Consider the following 25,462-nt stretch of genomic DNA (forward strand, 5'->3'; position numbering starts at 1 on the left):
GGGTTGGTCACCAGAAAGACCAAGCCATGATGAGAAGCTTGTCATTTCCAGCCCTGTCCCCCACCCTCCAGAAAGGAGAGAGAAGCAGGAAATGGAGTTAATGACTGATCATACCTATTCGAGGAAGCCTCCTTTAAAATCCCCAAAGCAGGGGTCTGGAGAGCTTCTGGGTTGGTGAATCCATCCAAACCGGGCAGGTGATACACCCAAACTCTTCAGGGACAGAGGCTCCTGCACTAGGGACTCTCTTGGACCTCACTCGCCCTGTGGGTTTCTGCATCTGGCTATTCACCTCTGTTCTTTATTATATCCTTTAATAAATGTGACCTAGTAATAAGCAAAACGTTTCTCTGAGTTCTGTGAGCCGCTCTAGCAAATTACTGAACCCACGGTGGGGTGGGCACCTCTGATCTCTAGGCGGTCAGTCAGAAGCAGTGGTGACAACCTGGATTTTGGACTGGCATCTAAAGTGGGGGGCAGACTTGTGGGACTGAGCCCTCGACCTGTGGGGTCTGACAGCATCTCCAGGTAGATGGTGTCAGAACTGAGACTGCAGGACCCCCAGCTGGTGTTGTGGAGCACTGCTCGGCGCAGGGGAACCTCCACACATTTGGTCACCAGGAGTGAGGGCACTCTGCGTGGAAGGAGACATACAGGAAAGGAGCACACAGCAGGGAAGAACAGTGTTTTTCCCTACGTAGGAAGGGGAAACAGTTTTTCCATTACAATTGTTACTCACACTTATAAGCTTAGAAAACACGAAAACCCTTTACGAAACAGGAAGCGTGGAGCAGCTTCCGTTTTGAGGGGCAACCTCTATCCTTTCGGGTGGACACGCGCCTGCTCTACAGGCCTGGTCGTTACCTCACACGTGGTGCCCGTGGACCGCGCTGTCGCCATCCCCACCCTGCATCTGCATCTGCATCTGCGCCTGCATCCGGGCAATCATCTCCTGCATACGGCGGAGCTGCGGACACGAGATGAACACACCGTTGGTTCTCGGGCTCTGCTGTCCCCAAGCAGGCTTTACGGGGGTCCTGTGATTGCTAGTACTTAAACGTCTGTGCTCTCCCAAAACATGACCATGAATTAACATACAAAAAACTCTTACAAACCAGTAAAAGGACCAATGGCTCAACAGAAAACTGAGCAAACGATATGAATAGGCAATTCAAATAAAAAATAAAAATTATCAAGAAACAGAAGAAATAAGAAAGACAACATGAGACAGTTTTTGACCTAAAAAGGTAGGAAGGAGTTGCCACTACCCAGTGGGGAATGTACACTAAAGGGGAGTGACGGGCCCGGCTACTTTGGGTGATTCAAATGGTGACTCTTCACCCTCCTGCATCCCCATCACTTTTTTTTTTACATTTGTTTCATTTATTCTATTTTATGTTTTCTTGCTATTTCTTTTTTAAACATCTTTATTGGAGTGTAATTGCTTTACAATGGTATGTTAGTTTCTGCTTTACAACAAAGTGAATCAGCTATGCATATACATATATCCCCATATCCCCTCCCTCTTGCATCTCCCTCCCACCCTCCCTATCCCACCCCTCTAGGTGTTACAACAAAGCACCAAGCTGCTCTCTCTGCGCTATGCGACTGCTTCCCACTAGCTATCGGTTTTACATTTGTTAAGGCATATATGTACATGCCACTCCTACACTTTGTCCCAGCTTACCTTTCCCCCTCCCCGTGTTCTCAAGTCCATTCTCTAGTAGGTCTGTGTCTTTATTCCTGTCCTGCCCCTAGGTTCTTCATAACCATTTTTTTTTAGATTCCATATATATGTGTTGGCATATGGTATTTGTTTTTCTCTTTCTGACTTCACTCTGTATGACAGACTCTAGGTCCATCCACCTCACTACAGATAACTCCATTTCGTTTTTTTTTATGGCTGAGTAATATTCCATTGTATGTATGTGCCACATCTTCTTTATCCATTCATCTGTCGATGGACACTTAGGTTGCTTCCATGTCCTGGCTATTGTAAATAGATGAGAATTGCTACTCCAGATTTCTTTTGATTTCCATTTGCGTGGAATATCTTTTTCCATCCCTTCACTTTCAGTCTGTATGTGTCCCTAGGTCTGAAGTGGGTCTCTTGTAGACAGCATATATACGGATCTTCAGCCAGTCTATGTCTTCTGGTGGGAGCATTTCATCCATTGACATTTAAGGTAATTACCGATATGTCTGTTCCTATTACCATTTTCTTAATTGTTTTGGGTTTGTTATTGTACGTCTTTTCCTTCTCTTGTGTTTCCTGCCTAGAGAAGTTCCTTTAGCATTTGTTTTTTTTTTGTTTGTTTGTTTGTTTTTAGCATTTGTTGTAAAGCTGGTTTGGTGGTGAACTCTCTTAGCTTTTGCTTGTCAGTAAAGGGTTTAATTTCTCTGTCAAATCTGAATGAGATCCTTGCTGGGTAATCTTGGTTGTAGGTTTTTCCCTTTCATCACTTTCAACACGTCTTGTCACTCCCTTCTGGCTTGCAGAGTTTCTGCTGAATGATCCGCTGTTAACCTTATGGGGATTCCCTTGTATGTTATTTGTTGTTTTTCCCTTGCTGCTTTTAATATTTTTTCTTTGTATTTAATTTTTGATAGTTTTGACTAATATGTGTCTTAGCATGTTTCTCCTTGGATTTATCTTGTATGGGACTCTCTGTGCTTCCTGGACTTGACTATTTCCTTTCCCATATTTGGGAAGTTTTTCAATATCTCTTCAAATATTTTCTCAGTCCCTTTCTTTTTCTCCTCTTCTTCTGGGACCTGTATAATTCGAATGTTGGTGCGTTTAATGTCCCAGAGGTCTCTGAGACTGTCCTCAATTCTTCTCATTTTTTTTTCTTTACTCTGCAGTAGTTATTTTCACTATTTTCTCTTCCAAGTCATTTATCCATTCTTCTGCCTCAGTTATTCTGCTACTGATTCCTTGTAGAGAATTTTTAATTTCATTTCTTGTGTTGTTCATCATTGTTTGTTTGCTGTTTAGTTCTTCTAGGCCCTCATTAAACGTTTCTTGTATTTTCTCCATTCTACTTCCAAGATTTTGGATCATCTTTACCATCATTATTCTGAATTCTTTTTCAGATAGACTGCCTATTTCCTTTTCATTTGTTAGGTCTGGTGGGTTTTTACCTTGCTCCTTCATATGCTGTGTTTCTCTGTCTTCTCATTTTGCTGATCTTACTGTGTTTGGGGTCTCCGTTTCGCAGGCTGCAGGTTCGCAGTTCCCGTTGTTTTTGGTGTCTGCCCCCAGCGGGTAAGGCTGGTTCAGTGGGTTGTGTAGGCTTCCTGGTGGAGGGGACTAGTGCCTGTGTTCTGGTGGATGAGGCTGGATCTTTGCTTTCTGGTGGGCAGGACCGCGTCCAGTGGTGTGTTTTGGGATGTCTGTGGACTTATTGTGATTTTAGGCAGCTTCTCTGCCTAATGGGTGGGGTTGTGTTCCTGTCTTGCTAGTTGTTTTGCATGGGGCGTCCCAGCACTGCAGCTTGCTGGTCGTTGAGTGGAGCTGGGTCTTAGTGTTGAGATGGAGATCTCTGGGAGAGCTTTCGCTGTCTGATATCACGTGGAGCCGGGAGGTTTCTGGTGGACCAACGTCCTGAACTCGACTCTCCCACCTCAGAGGCACAGGCCTGACACCCGGTCAGAGCACCAAGACCCTGTCAGCCTCACGGCTTTTGGGAAGTCTGAGGTCTTCTGACAGCGTTCAGTAGGTGTTCTGTAGGAGCTGTTCTTCCACATGTAGATGTATTTCTGATGTATTTGTGGGGAGGAAGGTGATCTCCACGTCTTACTCCTCTGCCATCTTGAAGGTCTCACCCCATCACTTTTTATCACTATGGTTTCTCTCCGTTTAGAAAGGTCTCTAGGCAAGTGTTGTAGAAGATTTACCTCAATTTTCTTCAGGTAACTTTTGTGATTATGTTTTTAACATTTAAATATTTGATCCACAGTGAATTAATTTGGCCAAAGAAGTGTTTTATTTGTTTCCAAAAGGCTGGCCTGTTTTCTTATTATTTACTCAACATGCCTCAATTCCACCACTTTAACAGGTCTCAGCACCACCTTTACCTCAGAGCACATTTCCACACTTCTGATCTATTCCCAGACCTGCATTTACTTATTATTAATTTTTAAAAATATATTTATTTTCTTTATATTTGGCTGCACAGGGGGGTCTTCGTTGTGGTGCTCGGGCTTCTCACTGTGGTGGCTTCTCTTGTTGCAGAGCACGGGCTCTAGGCGCATGGGCTTCAGTAGTTGTGGCACGCGGGCTCAGTAGTTGTGGCTCGCGAGCTCTGGAGCACAGGCTCAGCAGTTGTGGTACATGGGCTTAGTTGCTCCGCGGCATGTGGGATCTTCCCAGACCAGGGCTCAAACCCATGTCCCCTGCACTGGCAGGCAGATTCTCAACCACTGCGCCACCAGGGAAGCCCCGACCTGCATTTAATCAGCCTAACCCGCCTGTACCAAACTCCGGACGACCACCGTTTGATGTTTCTGTAACCAGTAAAGCAAGCCTCTTTTCGTTAGTCTGCTTTTTATAGAGCTTCCTGTGTTTCCCAATGCTTAGCCTTCAAGACAAATGGAATTGCTTCAAGTTCTCGCTAAAACGAAGAACTCAGCAAACACACAACTCTGTGGGAATTGAGTTAGAGAGAGCTGTGATCCTCACCCTGAGCATCCTACCTACAAAGCTTTGTGTCTATTCAAATTTTGAAAGCAGTTTTCAGTAGAGCCTTTTCTAGTTTCTTCCCCTATATAAGCCCTACTACGTATTTCTTTCGTTTTCATTAATGATGCTGAATGAGCTTCTTTCATTATATTTTCATTGTCTATATATGGGAAAACTGCTGATTTTTAAACATCTTACAAAAACCAGTCACGTTACTGAATTCTCACTATTTCCAACTTTTCCCACTAAATTGCTGTTGGGTATTAAATGAGATAATATATGTAAACCAATATATACACTTATGTATATATATACATATTATCATGTGCAGATATATATATATAACAGATTAGTTATATATAGTATGTTCCTTTTCAAAAAAAACAAGGAAAAAAAACTATATGAACTACAAATAATATTTTTAGGTATACACTAAACAGTAGACTCAAAAACAGGAAAAGTACTTTTCTACTTACCTCAGCTTCCTTTTCCAGCAAGATCTGGTCTTTATTCATGTCCTCATTTTCCACTTTTCTAAGAGGTGAAAGAAATTACAATTATAATATTACGACAAATATAGTTGGTCATTTCTGACAACAGATGCTCAAAGTAATATTTCACTTTATATTTCTGAGAAACATATCTATTGAAAATTGCACAAATTTATCATTTTTCTGATTAACGACATGAATAAGAAAAGAAAACGATGAAAAATGGAATACGAAATGGAAAATTCAAGATCTCTTTCTTACTCTAAGCTGGGGGGTGGCACTTTCGACTTTACCCCAAAAACAGTAGGTATTATCTGAAGAATACTCTTCTAAGATAAGTTATGAACAAACACTACAACAGTCGTACTTAAAAAAGGAACAGGATGAAAAAAAAAAAAAAAGGAATAGGATGTGAGTGTCCAAGTGGAGAAGCCGGCACAGGAGGCCCTCTGAGCCCTCGAAGACGCGGCTCCACATGGGCCCACTCCCTTGGTACCACAACCTGGCTGTATTCCTCAGACTGGGATGTTCCCGCTGCCTCTAAATCCCTTCTTCACATCTGGTCCCCAAATCAGTAACACCATAAAGCAGACTCTAAAGTGTACCTCATACGTATGTACGAAGGACCTTGTGTTGAAACAGGATCCAACACAAGTCTTTGGCCTTTCCATCTAGAGCTGTTCTTGATATGCAACGGTTAAAGATACCTTTTAACAGGCACAACAAAAAAACCCCACCCCAAACAAAAACAAACCCCAACCCCACGATTTGATTAAATTAGCAACAAGTATCTCCCAATCGCTTCTGAGTAGGAAACCAAATGGTGATGCTTAGTGGTCAAGGCTGAGCTGGACACACAGAGGAGAGGGGGACAGCATGACTCAAGGTGACCAAATATGGACCGAGGGGACAGCATGACTTGGGGCAACAACCTGCCGCCTCTTTTGAGCCTCTCGGATCGGAAGTTTTCATAGTGAAGGTCCTGGGTCACCTCTTGGAGATCCTGCATGTGAGTGCTGAAAGAGAAAAGGATGCACCAGGGCTATGCCATTCGCGTGGAAAAAACACCCAATGAAGGACACAGAACACACACCAGGAACTAAGACCCCAGATTACTTGGTAAACAGTACACAAAGTTGCTGGAATTGCGGGATAAGGGAATGAGGCTGTGGAAACATCTACAGAGGCGCATCTCTTTGCTACCACGATAAACAACGCACAGACACACCCAGCTGGGCCACAGGGTCTCCGCCACAAGCACCACCCCTTGCGTGAGATCACCACAGTGGACAAAAGGAGAGGCACAGAGGCTTTAGGAGATTGTTTAGGTAAACAGTGTCTGAAACAGAGCACACTTTTCTGAAAGAACTTACGAAAAACAAGCAATTCAAACATTTGTGACTCCTTAAGCTTAACGTGTATATCACAAAGAGCCTATTAGTGTCACCTGTGGAGAAAACCATAAATCAAAGTACTTATCTTCTGGATAAGACAGAAACAGCACTTTGCATCTTCTAATCATCTTGGAAAACACTCCTAGCTTCGGCCCAGCTTTTTCAGATACTTAAGCACTCAGCTCTGAGACAGGATCATGACAGCCAAGGGCCTGTCCCTGGAGGGCCTGGGTGCACTTTCACACCTGACATGGTGACTGAATTATATCTGACATAACTTGAATGCCAACTTTAATGGTATTTTTAGTGATTTTAATTCACCAAAAATTCCTAAACCAAGTGAGACCTACGTGGCCTGTAGAGCAATTTTCAGTTCTTCAAAATTTATCTGGACCAGCCGTTCTTTGATCTCAGAATTCTGATGAAAGAGGGGTTAGATTTTAGCTACACTCTTTCTGTTAGCCTCTTTATTCAAGGGCAACAGCAATGCATGTTTGTTACTAAATGTACAATTTATTTTTAGAGGAAAAAAGTCTGTTTTTGTGGTCAGGTCTGTTCTAGCTGCTAAAAACCGACTGGAGAACCTCCAGGCTAACCGGGGCCACCTCGTGTGAGAGCCTGAGGCTGATGGGCACGCTGCACTTCAGCAGTGGCTGGAGAAGGCTCCCAGGGTCCCAGGCAGCGACGCTGTCCATTTCCTCACCAGAGCTGAGGTGTCCTGTGCATGGTGCAGCCACACCACAGGCGAGCTCTAGTCTACTTTTAGCATCAAAAAGGTCTTTGAGATTAGGAAGGAGAGTGTATTAAGCTACAGGCCCCAGGTGGAAGAGGCTAGTCTGCTACAGTCCCAGAGAGCGGAGGGCCTTCTGCATCAAGCCGGGATAGCCCTGCTGCAGGAGCACAACGGAGCCGGTGTGGCTCGCAGGCCCCACGCACACCCCCCACTCGAAAGCTCTGCTCTCCAAGCCGGTGGGAATGCACGCGCGTCTTACATGAGCATCGTCCTCAGTTTCAGGAAGTCGTTGTGCTCTGGGTTCTCCACCTCCACGACGCCCCACGGGTAGAGGCGGCCTCTGACTTTCTTGCCTTTGGCTTCAATCAGCTGATTGGATCCAACCACAGAGAATGGGATACTGGCCTAGAAAGAGACACACGGGGTAGACTGGCTCCACACAGGGAACCCCAACTTTCACTGCGGACACAGGAACGACAGCACAGAATGAGCACGCCGCTGCCAACTACGAGGCTCACTTGGAAAACCAACGGTACACATATTTTACTTGCAAGTGGCAGCTCTTTTCCACATGGGACGAACTGTAGGAAATCAAACTAAACCTGCAGTGAGGTTTCTAAGCCTCAGGTAACAGCTATGCCAGAACATCTTTAGAGCACAACTACCACTGCGACCAAATCTACCTGGCAACCTCAGAGGCCAAGCCTTCTAAGACTGTGCTTTGCCAGCTCTTTCCATTTTAAATGCACTGACTACAGGAAAAAGGAGTGAGTGAGTTACACTGTGTACTTGGAGACAAAGCTCCTACCTTGAGAAGTCTAGTCTGCTCTTTAAAATCTTCATCTTCATCTGACTCTGCATCAGGTAAGTGATAGATTTTGATGTTATGTTCTTCAATTTCATCCAGAATCTGAAAGAAACAGCAAACCAGGAGCAACTGTAGCAAACTGCATACTATTTCAGTCAAGTCTAACGCATCATATTAGAAGTATGTCAGAATTATCCAAATGTCAATAATCATATTGATTAAAATCATTTTCAAATGATTTTACAAACTGCTAAAAAGGTATTCATGCTTGCACCGAGGGACCCTCTGTCCAGAGTAACAACAACAACGTATCACCACCTTCACTGCACAAAGCAGCAGACTAACGACAGTCCCAGTACGGCAGGTAAAGCAGACCACACCACAACCAGCCTCCGGAAGGAGTCCTGCAGGTAGAGAAGGGAGATGCGCCCAGAGGGAACATCTCCTCAAAGGCATGGAGGGGAGGACGCAAGGGTTGTGTCTTGGGAATTACAAGAAATCCAGAATGGCTGGAAGGTTAAGACATCCAGCTGGACAGGACAAAGAAACAACTGAAGTGGACAGTTCCCTGAATGCCACCAGGTGAAGGATCTAGGAGTCTGGATTTTATTCAACAGGAAAAAAGTGGTCAGCAGTGTAACCTCACAGTCTGAACTATCAACCAAGTAGTAGAGTAGCCTAGAGGGAAAGGGAAACTGGGCTGGAGTTGAAGTAAGCAGGCACTCACCACCAGCCAGTCCACTAAGCAGCAGCCCCAAGCCCCCAGTGTCGGTGCTCCGTCAGACGCGAGGTTGGGGCTCTGCTTCTACTCTCACGCCAGAGTCTGGACCACCCAGGGAAGGGAGAGCACAAGCAAGTAAGCAGGAAGCACCCCTACTTCAAACCTGCTCCCCAGTTTTCTCCTCCTTAATGTGACCTGAAGGGCCCTGCGTGGTCAAAGATCTTGGACGAACCCCCTGTCCGCACTAAGTTGGGGTTTAAGAGAAGGCCCTCCTCCCCGCACCCTCTCCCCCTCACAAGCTGGCCCTAGTCTGTTCCTAACTGCTTGTTCCCCAACGAGATGGAGAAGCTGAGAGGTGAGCGTGACCCCCTGCCTGCTCCCCACTCCGCAGCAAGAAAGTGATGGATCAAAAATAATCACACCTCCTCACTGTGGGCGACTGCAGAGCTACGGGGCCATTCTGAGAGACAGGGAGGTGGGCAGATGTTCTTAGACTGTGAAGGAGGAGCACACCCACAGGTACAAGGAAGAAACCGGATAAGGAGAGGGACTGCCAAGGCCCACGATTTCAATTCCTTTCAGCCTTTGAAATCGAGCCCAAAGAATTTTGGACACAGGATCAGAGATGGGTATAAAGCCTCCTAACCCCGACAGCTGCCCCTCCTGCCTGTCCGGAATTTAATGTAACATCCTATAAAAGGTGAAGTTCCCTTAAATGTAAATTGCCAAGACACTTACTGTCAAGCATAGAAATGCCTAAGCTTTCAGGGACTCTTCCGAGGGCCTGAATACTTCCTAAAACACTGGCAGACACGTGAGACAATAAAGGAAAGGGCTGACAAACACAAGTCCGTATTAGTTTAAAGCTCCGCTTACAGCAGAAGACATCAAGAGAGACATGAGGTAACACGAAAGTCCAACTAGGTGAAGTAATGTGCAGCGCGACAGTCAATGCCTAAAAATACATGAGTACCTGTGAGTCAATAAAAACGCAGTGAAGAGCGGCAAGCTCTAAAACCCCAGAGAACACGGCAACGGGCTTCAAGTATCGTGACAGAAACTCGCACCAGCAACCAGGCGGACGCAAACTGCAACGAGGTGCCGTTTCCCATCTCTCAGGAGGGACCCTACACACGCTGGGAGCACATCCAGAGCTGCTCCAGGGCCGCAGAGGAGCAAAAGCTCACACTCTGCTTTGGGGGCTGCAAACGGCTACAAACCTGTTTTGAGGGAAACGCAGCCCTCCTTCAAAAACATAAACGCACCTCAGTCCCTTTCTAAGAATTCGTCTGACTTACACAGTTGTGAGACGACAGAGGCACACCGACGCTGACAGCACGGACATCAGCAAGGCCCGCTCTGTACCAGCCAGGCAGGGACTGTCCGAACCCCCCGCCCCGGCCCGGGGAGCCCAGCACGCACCCTCTTCTTCAGGCGCTCCCGCTCCTTCAGCGTGAGCGTGTCGGCTTTCGCGATGACAGGCACAATGTTCACCTTGTTGTGTATCGCCTTCATAAACGCAACATCCAATGGCTTAAGTCTAAAAGTCATGTTTAAGGGAAGAATAAGGAGATCACGCTGAACTTTTTTCTCTCAAAATTACCCCAATTCTTATAATAAAATATGCAGCTTGGAGGAAAGCTGGAAACCCACATAGTAAACACGAAATCTTAATCTATACACCAGGTTTCCATGGTAAACGCTTACTTACCCGTGTCCGAAGGGGGAAATAAAGTAAAAGCAACAGTGCACCCTGTTATCAATGATGTGCCGTCTGTTCAGACCACTCTCATCATGCAGGTACCGTTCAAACTGCTCATCGATGTAGGAGATGATTGTCTTAAAGCTGAGAGAAACACAAACACAGGTAATCACGGGATGCAAGAGGCAGCTGTCCCAAACTTCAAAGGCAAAACGAGCTGTTCTATCCCCTGCCTCTCCAGCAGGTGTGATTTAATAATTCAACTGTAAGATGGGGACAGAAAACCGATTCCTAGGTTTGGCAAGATGGAGGCTTTCGGAAACTGTGCTAAGAATCATTTCCATAAGTGTTGAAGGTCAAAAGCCTGGATGGATAGGTTACAAAGAGGCTGAGCTGACTGACTGAAGACAGTCGGGGCAGAGTGGGAGCGGAACACGGGAGCTAGTAAGGGCTGCCTGCGGAAGGAAGGGAGAAACCCCTGGTGAAGGAGAAAGACGCAAGAGAGCCCTCTCCTCCTTCCCTCTTCTCATCAGTGCTGGAAAGTTGGTGCTTTATGCTTATGGGGATTAGAACCAGGGGAGTGTGTACAACGAAGGCGGATTCTCTGCAAGGTACAGGGGACAGACTGCGCTTACATTCTACTTTTGGATTTCTTTACTTGTGCAAATGGTGCAACAAGCAGCCAGTTACAGACACTAGCTCTGGAGCAAGTCTCTTAAGAGGTTTCATCTTCTTGAATATGGAAAACAGAAAGGCTGTACTACCATATCTTGTCCACTGGCCATGGTCCAAATCAAGGTGCTTTATTTATTCTAGCATTTGCTGTATGGTTGGCTTTGTGATATCAGATCTCACTAGAACGCTCTTACAGAAAAAAATACTCATTCCCTGTGAAATTCCTCATTTAAAATGCCGTAATTAAAATGATTTAAATTGTCTCATTGTTTTATTATACACAGCTACTCCAAACCCAGCAATCAGTCATCAACATTACAGACTGAAATACAAAGAAACAAACATAGGCAGGCACACAGCCTCGTCACTGGCGGGGCTCTGGGGCACGTACCAATCCCTGCAGTTGATGGCGTCCCCGTAGCCTGGTGTGTCCACCACGGTCAGCCGCAGCTTGACCCCTCGCTCTTCAATCTCAACAGTTGATGCCTCAATTTGGACAGTTCTTTCAATTTTCTCTAAGAAAAAGAAGAAGCAAACTTAATAAAGGAACGTACCTTAAAATAGAGCCAGTTTGCAAAAATGAGAAATTACCTGTTACTTTCTTTTTATTAAACAAATGACTCAGAAGTTCACTATTTCTCTTTAAGGACAGTTCTCAGAAGGTAACATGAGGACTGTGTAAAAACGACCCAGGGTCAGCGAAGGACACATCGCAGCTAAGATTAAAGGGCTGCTTGGGAGTTGAAAATTATAATTTCTGATTCCCGGGACAAAAAGAACAATTAATGAATTCATTTAAAAACCGTCCAAGGGCTGCAGTCGTGTTGTGGTGGCCCAAGTCCCAGACTGATGTATGCACGGTTCATTCACTCAACAGCCTCAAGAAGCCCAGTGTCCAGTGCTGGACGCTAACACCTAGGGGAAGAGGTCCGATGACACCTATGCCCACAGAAATCTTCTGTGTATGCCGGTTTTTTCATGAGAACACTGATCCTCCCATCAAACATACAACATAGGCAGGAACTATTACACTTTGTAGACAAAGAAAACAAGCTTGGAGAAGACGGACCATGGTACATGGTCTGAGTGTGTATAATCGAGATCCAAGGACGTCAGGTGCAGCACACCTTTCCCTACCTGACTGACGTTCTCCTTGTGTCTAGAGCCAAACAAACAAAACACAAAGCTAAGGCACAAAATACTAATTATGCACTCCGCAGCAGCTTTCACATAGTGCAGCGTGGAAACTTCCGTACCTGCGGCTCCAGGTATGACTCTTTCTGGGTAGAGGTCAGTCAGGAAGAGGCTGTTTATGAGAGTTGATTTTCCGAGACCCGATTCACCTTGAAACAAAAAGGAAATTGATGTCATGACGTTTTATGTGTGACACAGTCAAATCTGTTGAGCGTTTACGTGAGGCCCGGCCCTGGACTGAGCGCCTCACAAACATCCGTCTCTGCATCCCATGTGACGACTGTGAACATGGCACAACCCTCCCGGTCCCACTGAGGGGGGAATAGGGGCTCCAAGGTCAGTAGCCTTGTGCTCAGAGTGCTGTCCAGAGCAAGGCCTCAATTGGAATCCAGGTCTGTGAGGCTCCAGGATCCGTTAAGGTCATAAACACAATGTGACCTCTTCCCAAATATGTGGAATGGACTTGAGGTGGGTTTTTTTTTTTGAGAAAAGGAATGCACAGTAGATTTTCAGGTATGGGCTCCGCTAACCCTTAAACTCATCACGTTTCAGAGAACTGAACACACACACACGTCAACAACGCCCAGCTTCCCAAGCTGTGGCAGGGCACGGAGGACGGATGGACAGCTAACCCTTGTGCACAACCAGTCTGCCATCTCCCCTGTGACACCAAGGCAAGAGCAGGCCCCTTGCCCTCTTCCTGCTTCACTCACAGCCCCACATCCCACCGCTGGCAACCACCGTACGTCAGGCAACTTCCTGCTCACTTTGCTGAGTGTAACGCGACCAATTCGGGCAGCGCATAGCCACTCAAGCATTTAACGAGTTAAAAATTCCACTTACACCACTGTGTATCACGTATTCTGAATATTTGAAGTTTGACTTCAAAGAAGATGCAAAATACCAAAAATTAAAATTCCTATTCCAAGGAAGCATGAACAGATTCCAACACTTTACTGGAGGTCATCATCTAAGGCTTAAGTTTGCATGTATTGGTCCGACTGTCCCCTGGGCACCTCGGTGCGACCCCCCCTCTGCTAAGTGCCTGCTCAGCCTGTGGAAGGAGCATACATCTGATTTAAAAATTACCTCTGGGAAAATCAAGAACAGAAGACTGAATCTGAAATTTGTAGACATACACGATTAGGACTGCACTTTAACTAGACTGCCATTTTCATAGATGAAAAGGAACATTAAAAGGACAAAAACAGAATTACATTTTGAACATGTCCAAATATAAGAGAGCAAGGATATGACCTAATACACACTATCCCAGCAAGTTGTCCTTTTAATAAAGTGTCCAGCAACGCCCTTTTACACGTTCACTACACTTGCAGGGGACTTTGCCAGGACGTGCCAAGTCCTCTCCCCGAGTGCCAGGCACAGGTGTAGGTGCGGGGACACAGCAGACAACAGGATGGGTGAGTCCCTGCTCCCATGGAGTCTGGCAGTCCAGCAGGGGAAGATGCCAGGCAAAGCCACTCTGTCACCGACTGAATGGTGAGAGCTGTGACTAATACAGCTGAAAAGGGACCAAGGCCAGAAGACAGCTGAGCAAAGGTGTCTGAGTGGAGATGGCTGATTCTAAATTATGAATCTTAATTTTAAAGGTATAAGTGATTTATTTCACTTGGAATAGCTTTGGGGTAACATCTACAAATAATCTGCTTATTAACTCAGAACATGATGCCACCCTTGGGCTGAATCTCTGAGCACACCTAGCTTTGCTCTGTCCTAATACTTTCACTAGTATCTCTATCCCAGCTGGGAGTGTCCCAAATAGGAGCCTTCAGATGGGGGAAACGACGCGAATGAAGGTGTGGACCAGTGCAAATCCATCACCACCCAAAAATTTAACACGAAACAGCAGCAGCCCCTCTCCGCTGCGTCCGGCAGCTTTGGCGCAGCATACAATCGCTTAGCCTCTGAGGTTGGTCGGTGCTGCCGCCCCTACCGGTAGCCTGCTTCTCTGCACTGCCAAGCAATGTTCTGTCGTGTGGATACAACACAACCTGCTGCTGGACAGACACCCGAGCTGTGTCCAGAAAACTGGCTTTGAGAATTCACACAGTCTGCGACGTGCTATCACTTCTCTCGGGTGCGCCTAGGAGGGGACCGCTGAGTCACAGGGTGCGCATGTAACTGTGAAGAAAGGGCACACTTTGCCTTCTCACCAGCTGCTCCACTGCTAACACTTGCACTGCCTGCCTATAGCACTTCAGCCAGTCTGGCGGGTATGCGGGGCTACCCCATCGTGGTTTTCATGTGTGTTTCCCTGATGACTGAAGAGGACGTCATCGTGTGTTTACCACCCATCTGTTTACCTCCCATGAAATGTCTCTTCAAATCTTTTGACCCTTTTGGTAATTGGGTCATTTGTCTTCTTACTAAGCCTGTGAAAACTTTTATATTCTAGATGTAAGTCCTGTGTTGCATATACTACGATATGAACACTTTCTCAGTTTATGGCCTATCTTCTTACTGGTGCCTTCTGAAGAAGGCAAATCTTGAGTGAAGCACAACGTATTATTTTATTTTGTGACTAGTGCTCTTCATGTCCTAAGCAATCTGCGTGCTCCAAGGTCATAAACATTTTTAAAGCAATTTTCTCCTAGACTTTTTATAGCTTTCCAACTAGGTCAACAATCCATCCTGAGTTTATTGTTGATGTTCAGTGTAAAGGAGGGGCTAGAGTTCACTTTTTTCCCAAACAATCAAGCAATTACTACAGCACTATTTGTAAAAAGACTAACCTTTTCCCATGCTGAATTACCTTGGCACTTTAGTCAAAAATCAGCTGACCATATACATGCGGTCTGGGCTGTTATTTTATGCAGTTGATCTCTATGCCTACCTTATGCACTGCTGTGGATTTTGTTGGAAATCAGATTGTTCTGTCATATTCTAGGCCCTCTGCATTTACATTTGCACTTTAGAATCAGATCACTAATTCCTGTTTTTCACAAGTCTGCTGTGATTTTGACAGGGATTTAATTGACTCTATGGGTCAATCTGGGGAGGCAGGACATCTGAAGAGCCCCACTCCACGAGCAGGTGAGGTCTCGCAACCCAGTCAGCTTTCCTTTGGTTTTTTCAGCTGTGTTTTGAAGTTTTCAGTGTTGGTCTTGCACACACTTTGTTAAAAAATTTTTTTTAAGTTTAATACTTTAAAAAATATATTTAGGGCTTCCCTGGTGGCGCAGTGGTTGAGAGTCCGCCTGCCGATGCAGGGGACGTGGGTTCGTGCCCCGGTCCGGGAAGATCCCACATGCCGCGGAGTGGCTGGGCCTGTGAGCCATGGCCTCTGAGCCTGCGTGTCCGGAGCCTGTGCTCCACAGCGGGAGAGGCCACAACAGTGAGAGGCCCGCGTACCGCAAAAAAAAAAAAAAAAAAAGATATGCTTAAAAAAATTAAAAAAAAAAAAATTTATATTTATTTTTATTTTTGGCTGCTCCGGGTCTTAGTTGTGGTATGTGGAATCTTTTTGTTGCGGTCCGAGTGCTCAGTAGTTGCAGCGCGCGGGCTTAGCTGCCCCGCAGCATGTGGGATCTTAGTTCCCCGACCAGGGATTGAACCTGCGTCCCCTGCATTGCAAAGCAGATTCTTAACCACTGGACTGCCAGGGAAGTCCCCACATTTTGTTTTATTATCCCTAAGCAGTATGTACCTTTTATATTACTATAAATGGTACTACTTTTAAAAAAGATTTTATCATTGTAATTATTTTTGATATTGTATTTCTAAGTTCATTTTTAAATTACTTGCTGGTAATTATAGAAATAAAGTTGATTTTTGTATACTGACCGGAACCTGCAATCTTGCTAAACTTTACCTATTAGATCTAGCAGCTTTGTATTTTCTTACGATTTTAACATACACAAATCATGTTATTTGCCATTAAGGAGATTTTACTTCTTTCTCTCAGTTTTTCATGAGTGAAAGTAATGCTAACTATAGGTATTTCCCCTTTAGGACCAAAGTGATTGATTTCCAGTGTTAAACCACACATTCCTGTGACCAACCCCATTCATTTAGGATGCACAGTCAGTCCTGCCATGACACTTGCTTTGAAAGTGACAATTTGTTCCAACACAACTGATATATTATGTAACAATTTCAGCATAATACAAACGCTGCATTTACTTACGTGTGATTTCACTGGTGAGAAACTAGGTCTACCCAGCAGAATCAAGCCACAAAGGAACACTCCTCCCAAGGCATACACCACAGCTACCAGCTGACGTATTACAAGCCACAGCCACTTACCTCCAGTGTCCCAACTGTCCACCCATCCTCAGATAGCCCTCCTTCCACAACCTCACAATAACACACAGGCTGCAACCATCCTGATGCCCCCTTTCACAAACTTCAGTTCAGTGGCTTATTTGGTGTAGTAATTTTGATTTCTTAACCATTTAACATGTGAAACTGAGATCATTTTTACTATGTTCCTAACACGTCACTGAGGAAGGTTTTGAGTGTCGTGTCCCTATTTTCCCTGCATGATGATTTTTTAGGAACACACAAATATTGTGTTACAGTACAACTGACTGTATTAAGGACTTGCTGCAATTTTAGTAAGGTGTCTGTGTCTAGGCTCATGAGGAATTAAGTCTACTTTTCTCATCATTTGCAGTAGGGCAGTGCTTGGCCTAATACTCTCATAATGCAGAGCATGTCTGGTGAATGTTCCACGTGCCTTACAAGAACAGGTGTCCTGCAGCTGTTCAGCACAGTGCTCTGCATGTCAGCTGGGCTGTACTGTTTGACAGCATAACTTAAACGTTCTACAACGTTACTGACTTTCTATCTGCTTCATACACTACTGTGAGGAGTGTTAAAAACTCCTGTCCTCACAGATTTATCTTTCTCCCATCAGACTCTGCGTCATGCATATTTTAGATAATGTTGTTTTGAACAGATCCCTTTCTCGTTATGATATAAAGTTCTTCCTCTCTGGGAATATTCAGGTAGTAGACCTAAAGTCTGCTTTGTCTGATAGTAATTCAGCCACTTCAGCTTTATGACTGGGGCTTGCATCACAATGTCCCATTCTTTTATTTTTAATGAAAAGGGTTTTTCCTGTAGACAACAGGAGGTCATTTAGTCTGATAACCCCTACCTTTCCCTTATACTTTACCTTGTCCATTTACACATAATTATCGACAAGGTTATGCTCAAGGCTGCCATCTTGCTGCCATCTTCCTTTTTTCTTTTCCTGCTTTCTTTTGGACTGAATACTTTTTTTTGCGCTACGTGGGCCTCTCACCGTTGCGGCCTCTCACGTTGCGGAGCACAGGCTCCGGACGCGCAGGCTCGGCGGCCATGGCTCACGGGCCCAGCCGCTCCGCGGCATGTGGGATCCTCCCGGACCGGGGCACGAACCCGCGTCCCCTGCATCGGCAGGCGGCCTCTCAACCACTGCGCCACCAGGGCAGCCCCTGCATACTTTTTTATACTCTATTTTATCAAAGCTATTGGCTTTTAGCCAAGTCTTTATTTTTCTAGTGGATGCTCTTAAGTTCACAACATGCACCATTAACCCAGCATCTTCCTTTCAGTAATGTTCTACCGCCTCACACGTAACGTAAGAAGTTCACAGCCGCACGCTTCTACTCACCCTGTCCTCTGCGCTACCCTTATTCATTTTATTCCTACACGTTACACACTATCAATTATCTTTGAAAGAAACTGAAAAGCAAGAAGTCTTATTTTTACCAATACATTTGCCATTTCCAGTGCTCTCCTTTCTGTGCCAACTTGAAAACCTCATTTAATCTTCCTTACGGTATACGTCTGATACTGATAAATTCTTTCCACTTATTTATCTGAAAATGTCTTTACCTTCTTTTTAACCTTCATTTTTAAAGGTTATTTTTGACAAACACAGAATTCTAGGCTGATAGTTTTATACTTTCAGTACTTTAAACTGTCATTCCACATGGCTTACATTATTCCTGATGAGCAGTCAGTGGTCCTTCTTACCTCCGACCCTATGTAATGTTTTTCTTTTTCTTTGGCTGCTTGTAGGATTTTCCCATTCATCAGTGGTTTTCACCATCTGGTTACATGCCCTGGTGTGCTTGTACGATTTTCCCATTTATCAGTGGTTTTCACCATCTGGTTACATGCCCTGGTGTGCTTGTAGGATTTTCCCATTCATCAGTGGTTTTCACCATCTGGCTACATGCCCTGGTGTGCTTGTAGGACTTTCCCATTTATCAGTGGTTTTCGCCATCTGGTTACATGCCCTGGGTGTGCTTGTAAGATGTTCCCATTTACCAGTGGTTTTCACCATCCGGTTGCATGCTTTTCTTTATATGTATTCTGCTTGGTGCTTTAGTTTGGATGCTTTCTATTGCCCCCGTTCTTCTGCAGTGTACAATTTGCTGTTAGGCCCATCAGAAAATTTTTTATCTCAGACGTTGTATACATTTTTTAATCTCTAGAAGTTCCATTTTGTTCTTTTCTGGATCTGTTTCTACTGCCTGATTTCTGTCCTGGTTACAGGCCATTTTTCCCCCTTCTTTGCACATCCAGGAACTTTTTAGTGGATGCTCAGTATTGTGAAGGTTATACTGTAAGTGTCTAGATTTTAATGTCCTTCTTTAATGAGTGATGGGTTTTTGTCCTGGCAAGTAGGTAATTCATTTGTAAAGAAGCTTGATCCTTTCAAGGTTCGTTTATGAGCTTTGTTAGACAGGGTTTAGAACAGCCTTTATGTGAGTTCAGCCCTCCTCCTAAGCAAGGACTTTCCTGAATGTCATGGGTGTTCAGTAAGATTTCCCTCCGGTTGGCTGGAATTCCAATGTCTCCTTGACCCCTTTCCAGCTCTCTAACTCCATCCATGCAGTCTCCTTCCTGGTGGTTCTATTTTGCCTGGCTTCAAGGAGGCTTCCCCTACCCATATACAAGTTACTGTTCAGCCATGGTGCCAAAGGAACCCCAATGCAGATGTGTGAAGTCGTTCTCTTCTGCCTGTTACCTCAGCTTCCCCGAACTGTGGTCTCATTCTTTAGCCGAGACTAACCGTGTTAGGTTTACTCCTCCCTGGGAGAAGGGCAGGTGAATGGCAGAAAGCTGGAGTACCTTTATAGTTCATAGAATTCTTTTTCCTTCTCTCAAGGACCAAAGTCCTGCACTGCCTGTTCAATGTCTTAAAAGGGCTGTTTCATGTATCTTGCTGAGGCTTCTGGTTATTCAGGTCAAGAGGACTAGTCTGGTACAGCTTTTTCAGGGTTTGGCAAGCTGCAGGTCTCCTGCGAATCTAGCCCTCTACCACATGAACAAAACAGAGCTTCACTGGGACAGCTGTGCCTGTTTGTTCATGTGTCGTCTATGGCTGTTTCCCACGACGACAGTGGAGTTAACAGCTGCACCAAAAGCTGTAAGGCTCACAAAGCCTTAAATATTTACTATCTGACCCTTTACAGAAAGAGCTTGTCAACCCCTGAGTTATTCTATCAGGGCCAGAAGTAACTGTCTGGTTTTAAAGCTCTAAATTAAGTAACTGTGTGACAGACTGCACTGCATTTCTCTTTTCTACCAGGAACTGGAATTTGCATTATTAACATCATCATGTAATTGTGCTCCTAAAACATGTCACCATTCACTTCTCTGGGCCTAGGGTCCCACAGTTTTTATCATCTCAGATTTGTGAACTGTTTATCCCAGGAAACAATCGTTTGTCCCACTCATGCATGAGCACCCATCAAGCTTTCCCAGCGGCTACCTCAGCATTTGGGGAGAATCTTGCGATTATCAGAAATGAAATAAAATGTGGTATGGTAAGCAGAATTAATAGTTCATCAAGTTAAGTTTGTTATGGACACACTGAAACAGAATATATATGCTATAATCCATGATAAAATATATCTGATATAATAGACATTTCAGGTAACCACTCAATTTCAAACGACTTTAAGTACTTATTTTAAAACACATGTGTGTAGTAAGGGTTGTTCCTTGTTTAAAATATACCCACCAGAAAAAGTTGAACAGTTCTTTTTATGAGTATTAAATAAACATGCTTCTGGTTAATTATAAGTGTTTGTTATCTTTCAAGTGTAACAAATTACTGTAAAATTCAGAGGCCTAAACCAACAACAAACATTTACCACCTCATGGACTCTGGGTCAGGAGTTCGGGAGTGTCTAAGGTGGGCGGTTATGGCTTGAGGGTCCCTCTGTGGTGACAGGGATGTTGGCCAGGATGGCGGTCACCAGCAGGCTTAACTGGGGCTGGAGGACATTTCTGAACGGTCACTTACATGGCGCCGTGCCCTGCAGGACTTCACTATGAAGTGTCCCGACAGTGATGATTCAAGAGAAGGCAAGGCACAGGCCACACCTTCATCTCCACAACGTCCTACTGGCTACACGAGTGAGCCCTGCTCAGTGGGGAAGGGGCTAGAAAGCGTCATGGACACCAGGCCGCAAGGATTTGGGGGGCGGCGGGAGGGCTTCAGAGGCCAGCTGTCACAATGAGCAAACACTTTCACTACATACAAGCAAAAAATGACATAAAAATTATAATTCTGCACTTCAGCAAAATTTTCTAAAGAAGTTTTTTTTTCAAATTCCCAAGTTATTTGACTCTGTCAACAAAGGAATCTTCCCTGTGACTTTTAGGTTACATTATTATACTCCACAGGTTGGGAAAAGGAGACACCCACATATTTAATAACTTGAGAGTACAAGTTAACTTCTTACCAACCACCATTAGCGTGAATTCAAAACCTTTTTTCACTGATTTTCGATGAACTTGATTGGGAAGATTTGCAAATCCAACATAGCCAGGAGTTTCTGGATTTATAAACTGAGTTGGTTGTTGCTAAAAAAAGAACAAATAAACACCGTATTAGTTGCTTTTAAGACATTATTAAACCTGTGACAAACACAGATATCCTTAGTTCTCACAAATCAAAGAAGTATACACATAAATCAATACTCCCAAAAAGTCACTGCTATCAGAAAACTGACGGTATTCATTTGAAGATATTTAAAAAAGAAAAACCAATCCAGTATCACTTCATGCCTACATGCTGACCTAAAATAACATTTCTGTTAAGCAATTAAGCAATACATAAAAGATACATGCTTAGTTCATCTTAGTACAATTTCAAATCTCAACTTAAAAAATTGTCTATAGAGTTGAAGGAAAATCTGTCAGACGTACAAAGTAAGACCCCACTTACAGTGGTCTCATTCAACAAACTTCGCTAAAGAACAGCTTCCAGGGCTTCCCTGGTGACGTAGTGGCTGAGAGTCCGCCTGCCGATGCAGGGGACACGCGTTCGTGCCCCGGTCCGGGAAGATCCCACATGCCACGGAGCGGCTAGGCGTGTGAGCCATGGCCGCTGGGCCTGTGCGTCCGGAGCCTGTGCTCCGCAACAGGAGAGGCCACAGCAGTGAGAGGCCCGCATACCGCAAAAAAAAAAGAACAGCTTCCAAAGTAAAGACTTCGTGTATCAGGAGCGGTGCATTTGTGAAAAGTAGCCAGGAAACAGTCATGTCTCTTGCTGCATTCCTAGCTCAATGGAACCGAGCCCCACCGAGGGTGAGGCAGCCCACTTAGGGGTGGGATGCTGAGAATCTAGCTTCACAGACCAAGAGAAAGAAGACTGAGAGTGAGAAAGGGGTCACGGCGGAAGCCGCTGAAGCGTCAATGTTCCTTGATAGATGGATACCTGACACGAGGAGACTCAAAAAAGCAAGTATAGTAAAACAGTGAAATCTAGGCTGTGATATACTAAAAATGGGAAGAAATAAAAAAAGATACAGCAATTGATGTATTAAATGTACAAGGCAAGATTTAGAATAGTACTTCCTTTAAGGTTACCTTTTATAAATATATAGTCACACATGCAAAAAGAATATTCACAAAACGTCACAAGCGGTTATTCTGAATAATGGAATTATGGCTAATTTTTATTTTCCTTTTTGCTTATCAAAGTTCCACACTGACACTTGTATAAAAAATGAAAATCGGGGCTTTCCTGGTGGCGCAGTGGTTGAGAGTCTGCCTGCCGATGCAGGGGACACGGGTTCGTGCTCCGGTCCAGGAAGATCCCACATGCCACGGAGCGGCTGGGCCCGTGAGCCGTGGCCTCTGGGCCTGCGCGTCCGGAGCCTGTGCTCCACAACGGGAGAGGCCACAACAGTGAAAGGCCCGCGTACCGCAAAAAAAAAAAAAAAAAAAAAAAAAAAAAAGAAAATCACTATGACTGCGCATCACTGTAAGAAACACCCGAAGACTTAAAAATAAAAAGTAAAGAGAAATAATAATCTTGCAATTTTAACTACAAGTTCTGTTTTTCTCAGCATGTCTTTTAGAACCAATTCCTTTCCAGGCTCTGGGCTAATTTTCAAGAGCTGACGTAAGCCAATTTATCAAGTCTGAGAACCCCATAAATTTCATCATGATGAATTATTACAATTTTAAAATTATTATTTGAATGGTCTGCTGGGAATGATCTAGGGAGGCTAAATGGATTGTCATTAATGTTTTTAGAAACAAATTGAAAATCTGAAAAAAGAAAGCTCACAGCTTTTAGGATGACTGTTAAATTAGAACTCTGTCTTAAGGAATCAAATAACAGTTATATTAAAAATAATGAATCAGGGCTTCCCTGGTGGCGCAGTGGTTGAGAGTCTGCCTGACGATGCAGGGGACACGGGTTCGTGCCCCGGTCCGGGAGGATCCCACATGCCACGGAGCGGCTGGGCCCGTGAGCCATGGCTGCTGAGCCTGCGCTCCGCAGCAGCAGAGGCCGCAACAGTGAGAGGCCCGCGTACCGCAAAAAAATCCAAAAACAAAACAAAACAAAATAATGAATCATAAAAATCTTGACTACAAAAGGTTTCAAAACATAAAGCAGTTTCTCCTTATATTGTAGATACACAAAGTGTGATCTCTTACCTTAGACATCTTTAGTGAAGTTTTGTCAATCTGTCTAAAAAAAAGAAAAGTACATGTACATCCATACACATATACATACATATTCAATTTAACATGAATTGATATGTAAAAAGGCTCACATGAGGCATCAATAGCTTGTCTCACTCAGCTTCTCATTATGTCAAATACTTCCCCAGAAATGATGAAATTATCACCTCATTATATAAATTAGATATAAAAAATTAAGCTAATGAAAGCGACCATCTATACACATGTATAGATATATACATTCCATGTCTTCAACAATACCTTTTTTAGTACTGATTACACGTTAGGCACTAAGGAGCAACTGGAGAAAAAGACAAATTCCCATAACCTCTGGAATTACGTAATTTCCTTTCTCTCTTTGAAAGCTTTGTACAAGGAAGGGGTGCCTGTCGGAGCCCATCTGTCTGCTGTCTGCTGGAGACTTCCTGAGCTCCTGAGAACTGGACCTTGACACTGGGGCACACACAGCAACACAACTACACTTACAAGTAAAAGAAAAAGGACTGCAGGCACTTGAGTGCTCGAGAACTGTGACGATAGTCACATTCGGGAGATGTGGGGTCTGCTGGCTAACCTTTGGTGACAAAGTCAAGAGATGTGAATACAGTCAAATTTGATTCCTTCTGGTGCTTAGAAACTTATGAGAAAACTTCTTTCACTTTCTTGCCTCCCTATTTCCCCCAGACTGAAACATTCCTGAATGCTGCACACACCCAAGTTTCCTTTTTGAATGGAAATGTTCCCAAACCTCTGAAAAAATGGTTAACCAAGGTCAAGATAGCAGTAGCATTCTTAACTTAACTCGAACTCTGTGGTACGATGTCATAGAAGATAAGGATACAGTCTTGGTTCTCCCTCTCATCCGTCTGGCAGGAACGAGAGGGGAAAAGGGAGAGGAGTCTGTAAACTGCTTCTTACTATGACAGATCATCACTAAAGGTGGGGAAGGAGTACTGGGTGCAGCCTAGTGTGCAAAGGAAGGAGCAATTCTGACTAAGGAGACAGGTAAAGCTCCATCTAGGTTGTCCAAAATGCTTCAACCTAGGCAGCAGGATCAAGGCAAGCTTCCAGGACAGCAGAAACGCTAGGCAGCAGGAGAAGCAGAAGATGAAGGCTTCCTCGGAAGGAAGAACCAGAAAGGAACGAGAAGAATACAGTGAACCCTGGAAGAGCTTGGGAACAGAGACCTTGGGTGTGAGGACTCGAGGGGTAAGGTGACAGGCCCATGTGAGTGTGCCCTCGTCCCCCTGCCTCCAAGATGAGCTCAACAGCCAAGCTGCAGGAGGAGGAAGACAACACCTGAAACCAAGAAACAGTATCGCTGTGATGAAGATGAAAGCACAGTAATTCACACACAGCCTTCTGGACCTAAAATCCACGATTTTCAAACCCAAACTGCTGTAGCTGAACTAAATGAAAGGTCACAGTAGAGACTCGGAATGTGACATGGAAGACCAAATGTAAGAAATCTTGGTGCACAAGGCAAACATCAGGGAGGGAAATCATGGGTAAAAGACAGCCTCAGAGACAAAATCTAGGAAATCTACCTGTTACAGTAAGAGTCCCCATAAGTAAAAGGGGAAGATGGAGGAAAAGAAAACAGTAATAACAAAAGAAAAATGTCCCAGGAAGAGCAATCCCAGAGTTTAACTGGGGCTGTGTACTATACGACTGACTTAAGATCTCTTGAATACAAGGAACATCCTAGGGGAACACTATTCATAGTCCAGAATTTAAAATATTAAACTTCCTCAGCAAAACCTAAGAGTTGGGGGCAGGAGTGACAGCAGAGAGGTAAAACTTTCAAGGGGGAGAAGGGAGCAGTCAGTTGTAAAACAGATAGATGGTCCTGGCAGAAGAAGCAGCGGACACGTTGTTTTAAATAATAAAGAAGTAAGTGTCTGATAACGAAAAATAAAAAAGGAAGGTAGCCATTAAAAAAAACTTACTTCCAAATTAAGAGAAAAATATGGAACAGCAACTTGATCAAACCAGTAAAAATAATGGAAAAGAAACAGAAAAATTCAAGAGCATCAGTCACCAGTCTAAATGTGAAAGAAGCAAATTTTCTCCTTAAAAGAGGAGACAGGTTGGGGGCAGGGGCGGGGCGGAG

The 25,462-nt window shown here is 44.4% G+C and overlaps 1 protein-coding gene across 2 annotated transcripts in view; it reads right to left on the reverse strand.

Annotated features, from left to right (window-relative positions):
* The window catches only part of SEPTIN2 (septin 2), a 34,334-nt gene that overhangs the window by 3,637 nt on the left and 5,235 nt on the right, over window positions 1–25,462 (reverse strand). Inside the window, exons 2-12 of one of the 2 annotated variants that reach the window (XM_060151614.1) lie at window positions 23,323–23,356; window positions 21,114–21,234; window positions 12,465–12,551; window positions 11,600–11,723; window positions 10,543–10,677; window positions 10,254–10,371; window positions 8,111–8,212; window positions 7,562–7,707; window positions 6,108–6,191; window positions 5,161–5,218; window positions 865–967 (exon numbers count right to left, since the gene is read on the reverse strand). In XM_060151614.1, coding sequence (XP_060007597.1) covers window positions 866–967; window positions 5,161–5,218; window positions 6,108–6,191; window positions 7,562–7,707; window positions 8,111–8,212; window positions 10,254–10,371; window positions 10,543–10,677; window positions 11,600–11,723; window positions 12,465–12,551; window positions 21,114–21,234; window positions 23,323–23,331 — 1,086 coding nt within the window. In that variant the 5' untranslated portion in view covers window positions 23,332–23,356 and the 3' untranslated portion in view covers window position 865. The remainder of the gene's footprint in view (window positions 1–864; window positions 968–5,160; window positions 5,219–6,107; window positions 6,192–7,561; window positions 7,708–8,110; window positions 8,213–10,253; window positions 10,372–10,542; window positions 10,678–11,599; window positions 11,724–12,464; window positions 12,552–21,113; window positions 21,235–23,322; window positions 23,357–25,462) is intronic. The other variant, XM_060151615.1, reaches the window with a different exon arrangement.

This window comes from Lagenorhynchus albirostris, chromosome 6 (assembly GCF_949774975.1).
Source record: "Lagenorhynchus albirostris chromosome 6, mLagAlb1.1, whole genome shotgun sequence".
In the NCBI taxonomy this organism is placed as follows: Eukaryota; Metazoa; Chordata; class Mammalia; order Artiodactyla; family Delphinidae; genus Lagenorhynchus; species Lagenorhynchus albirostris.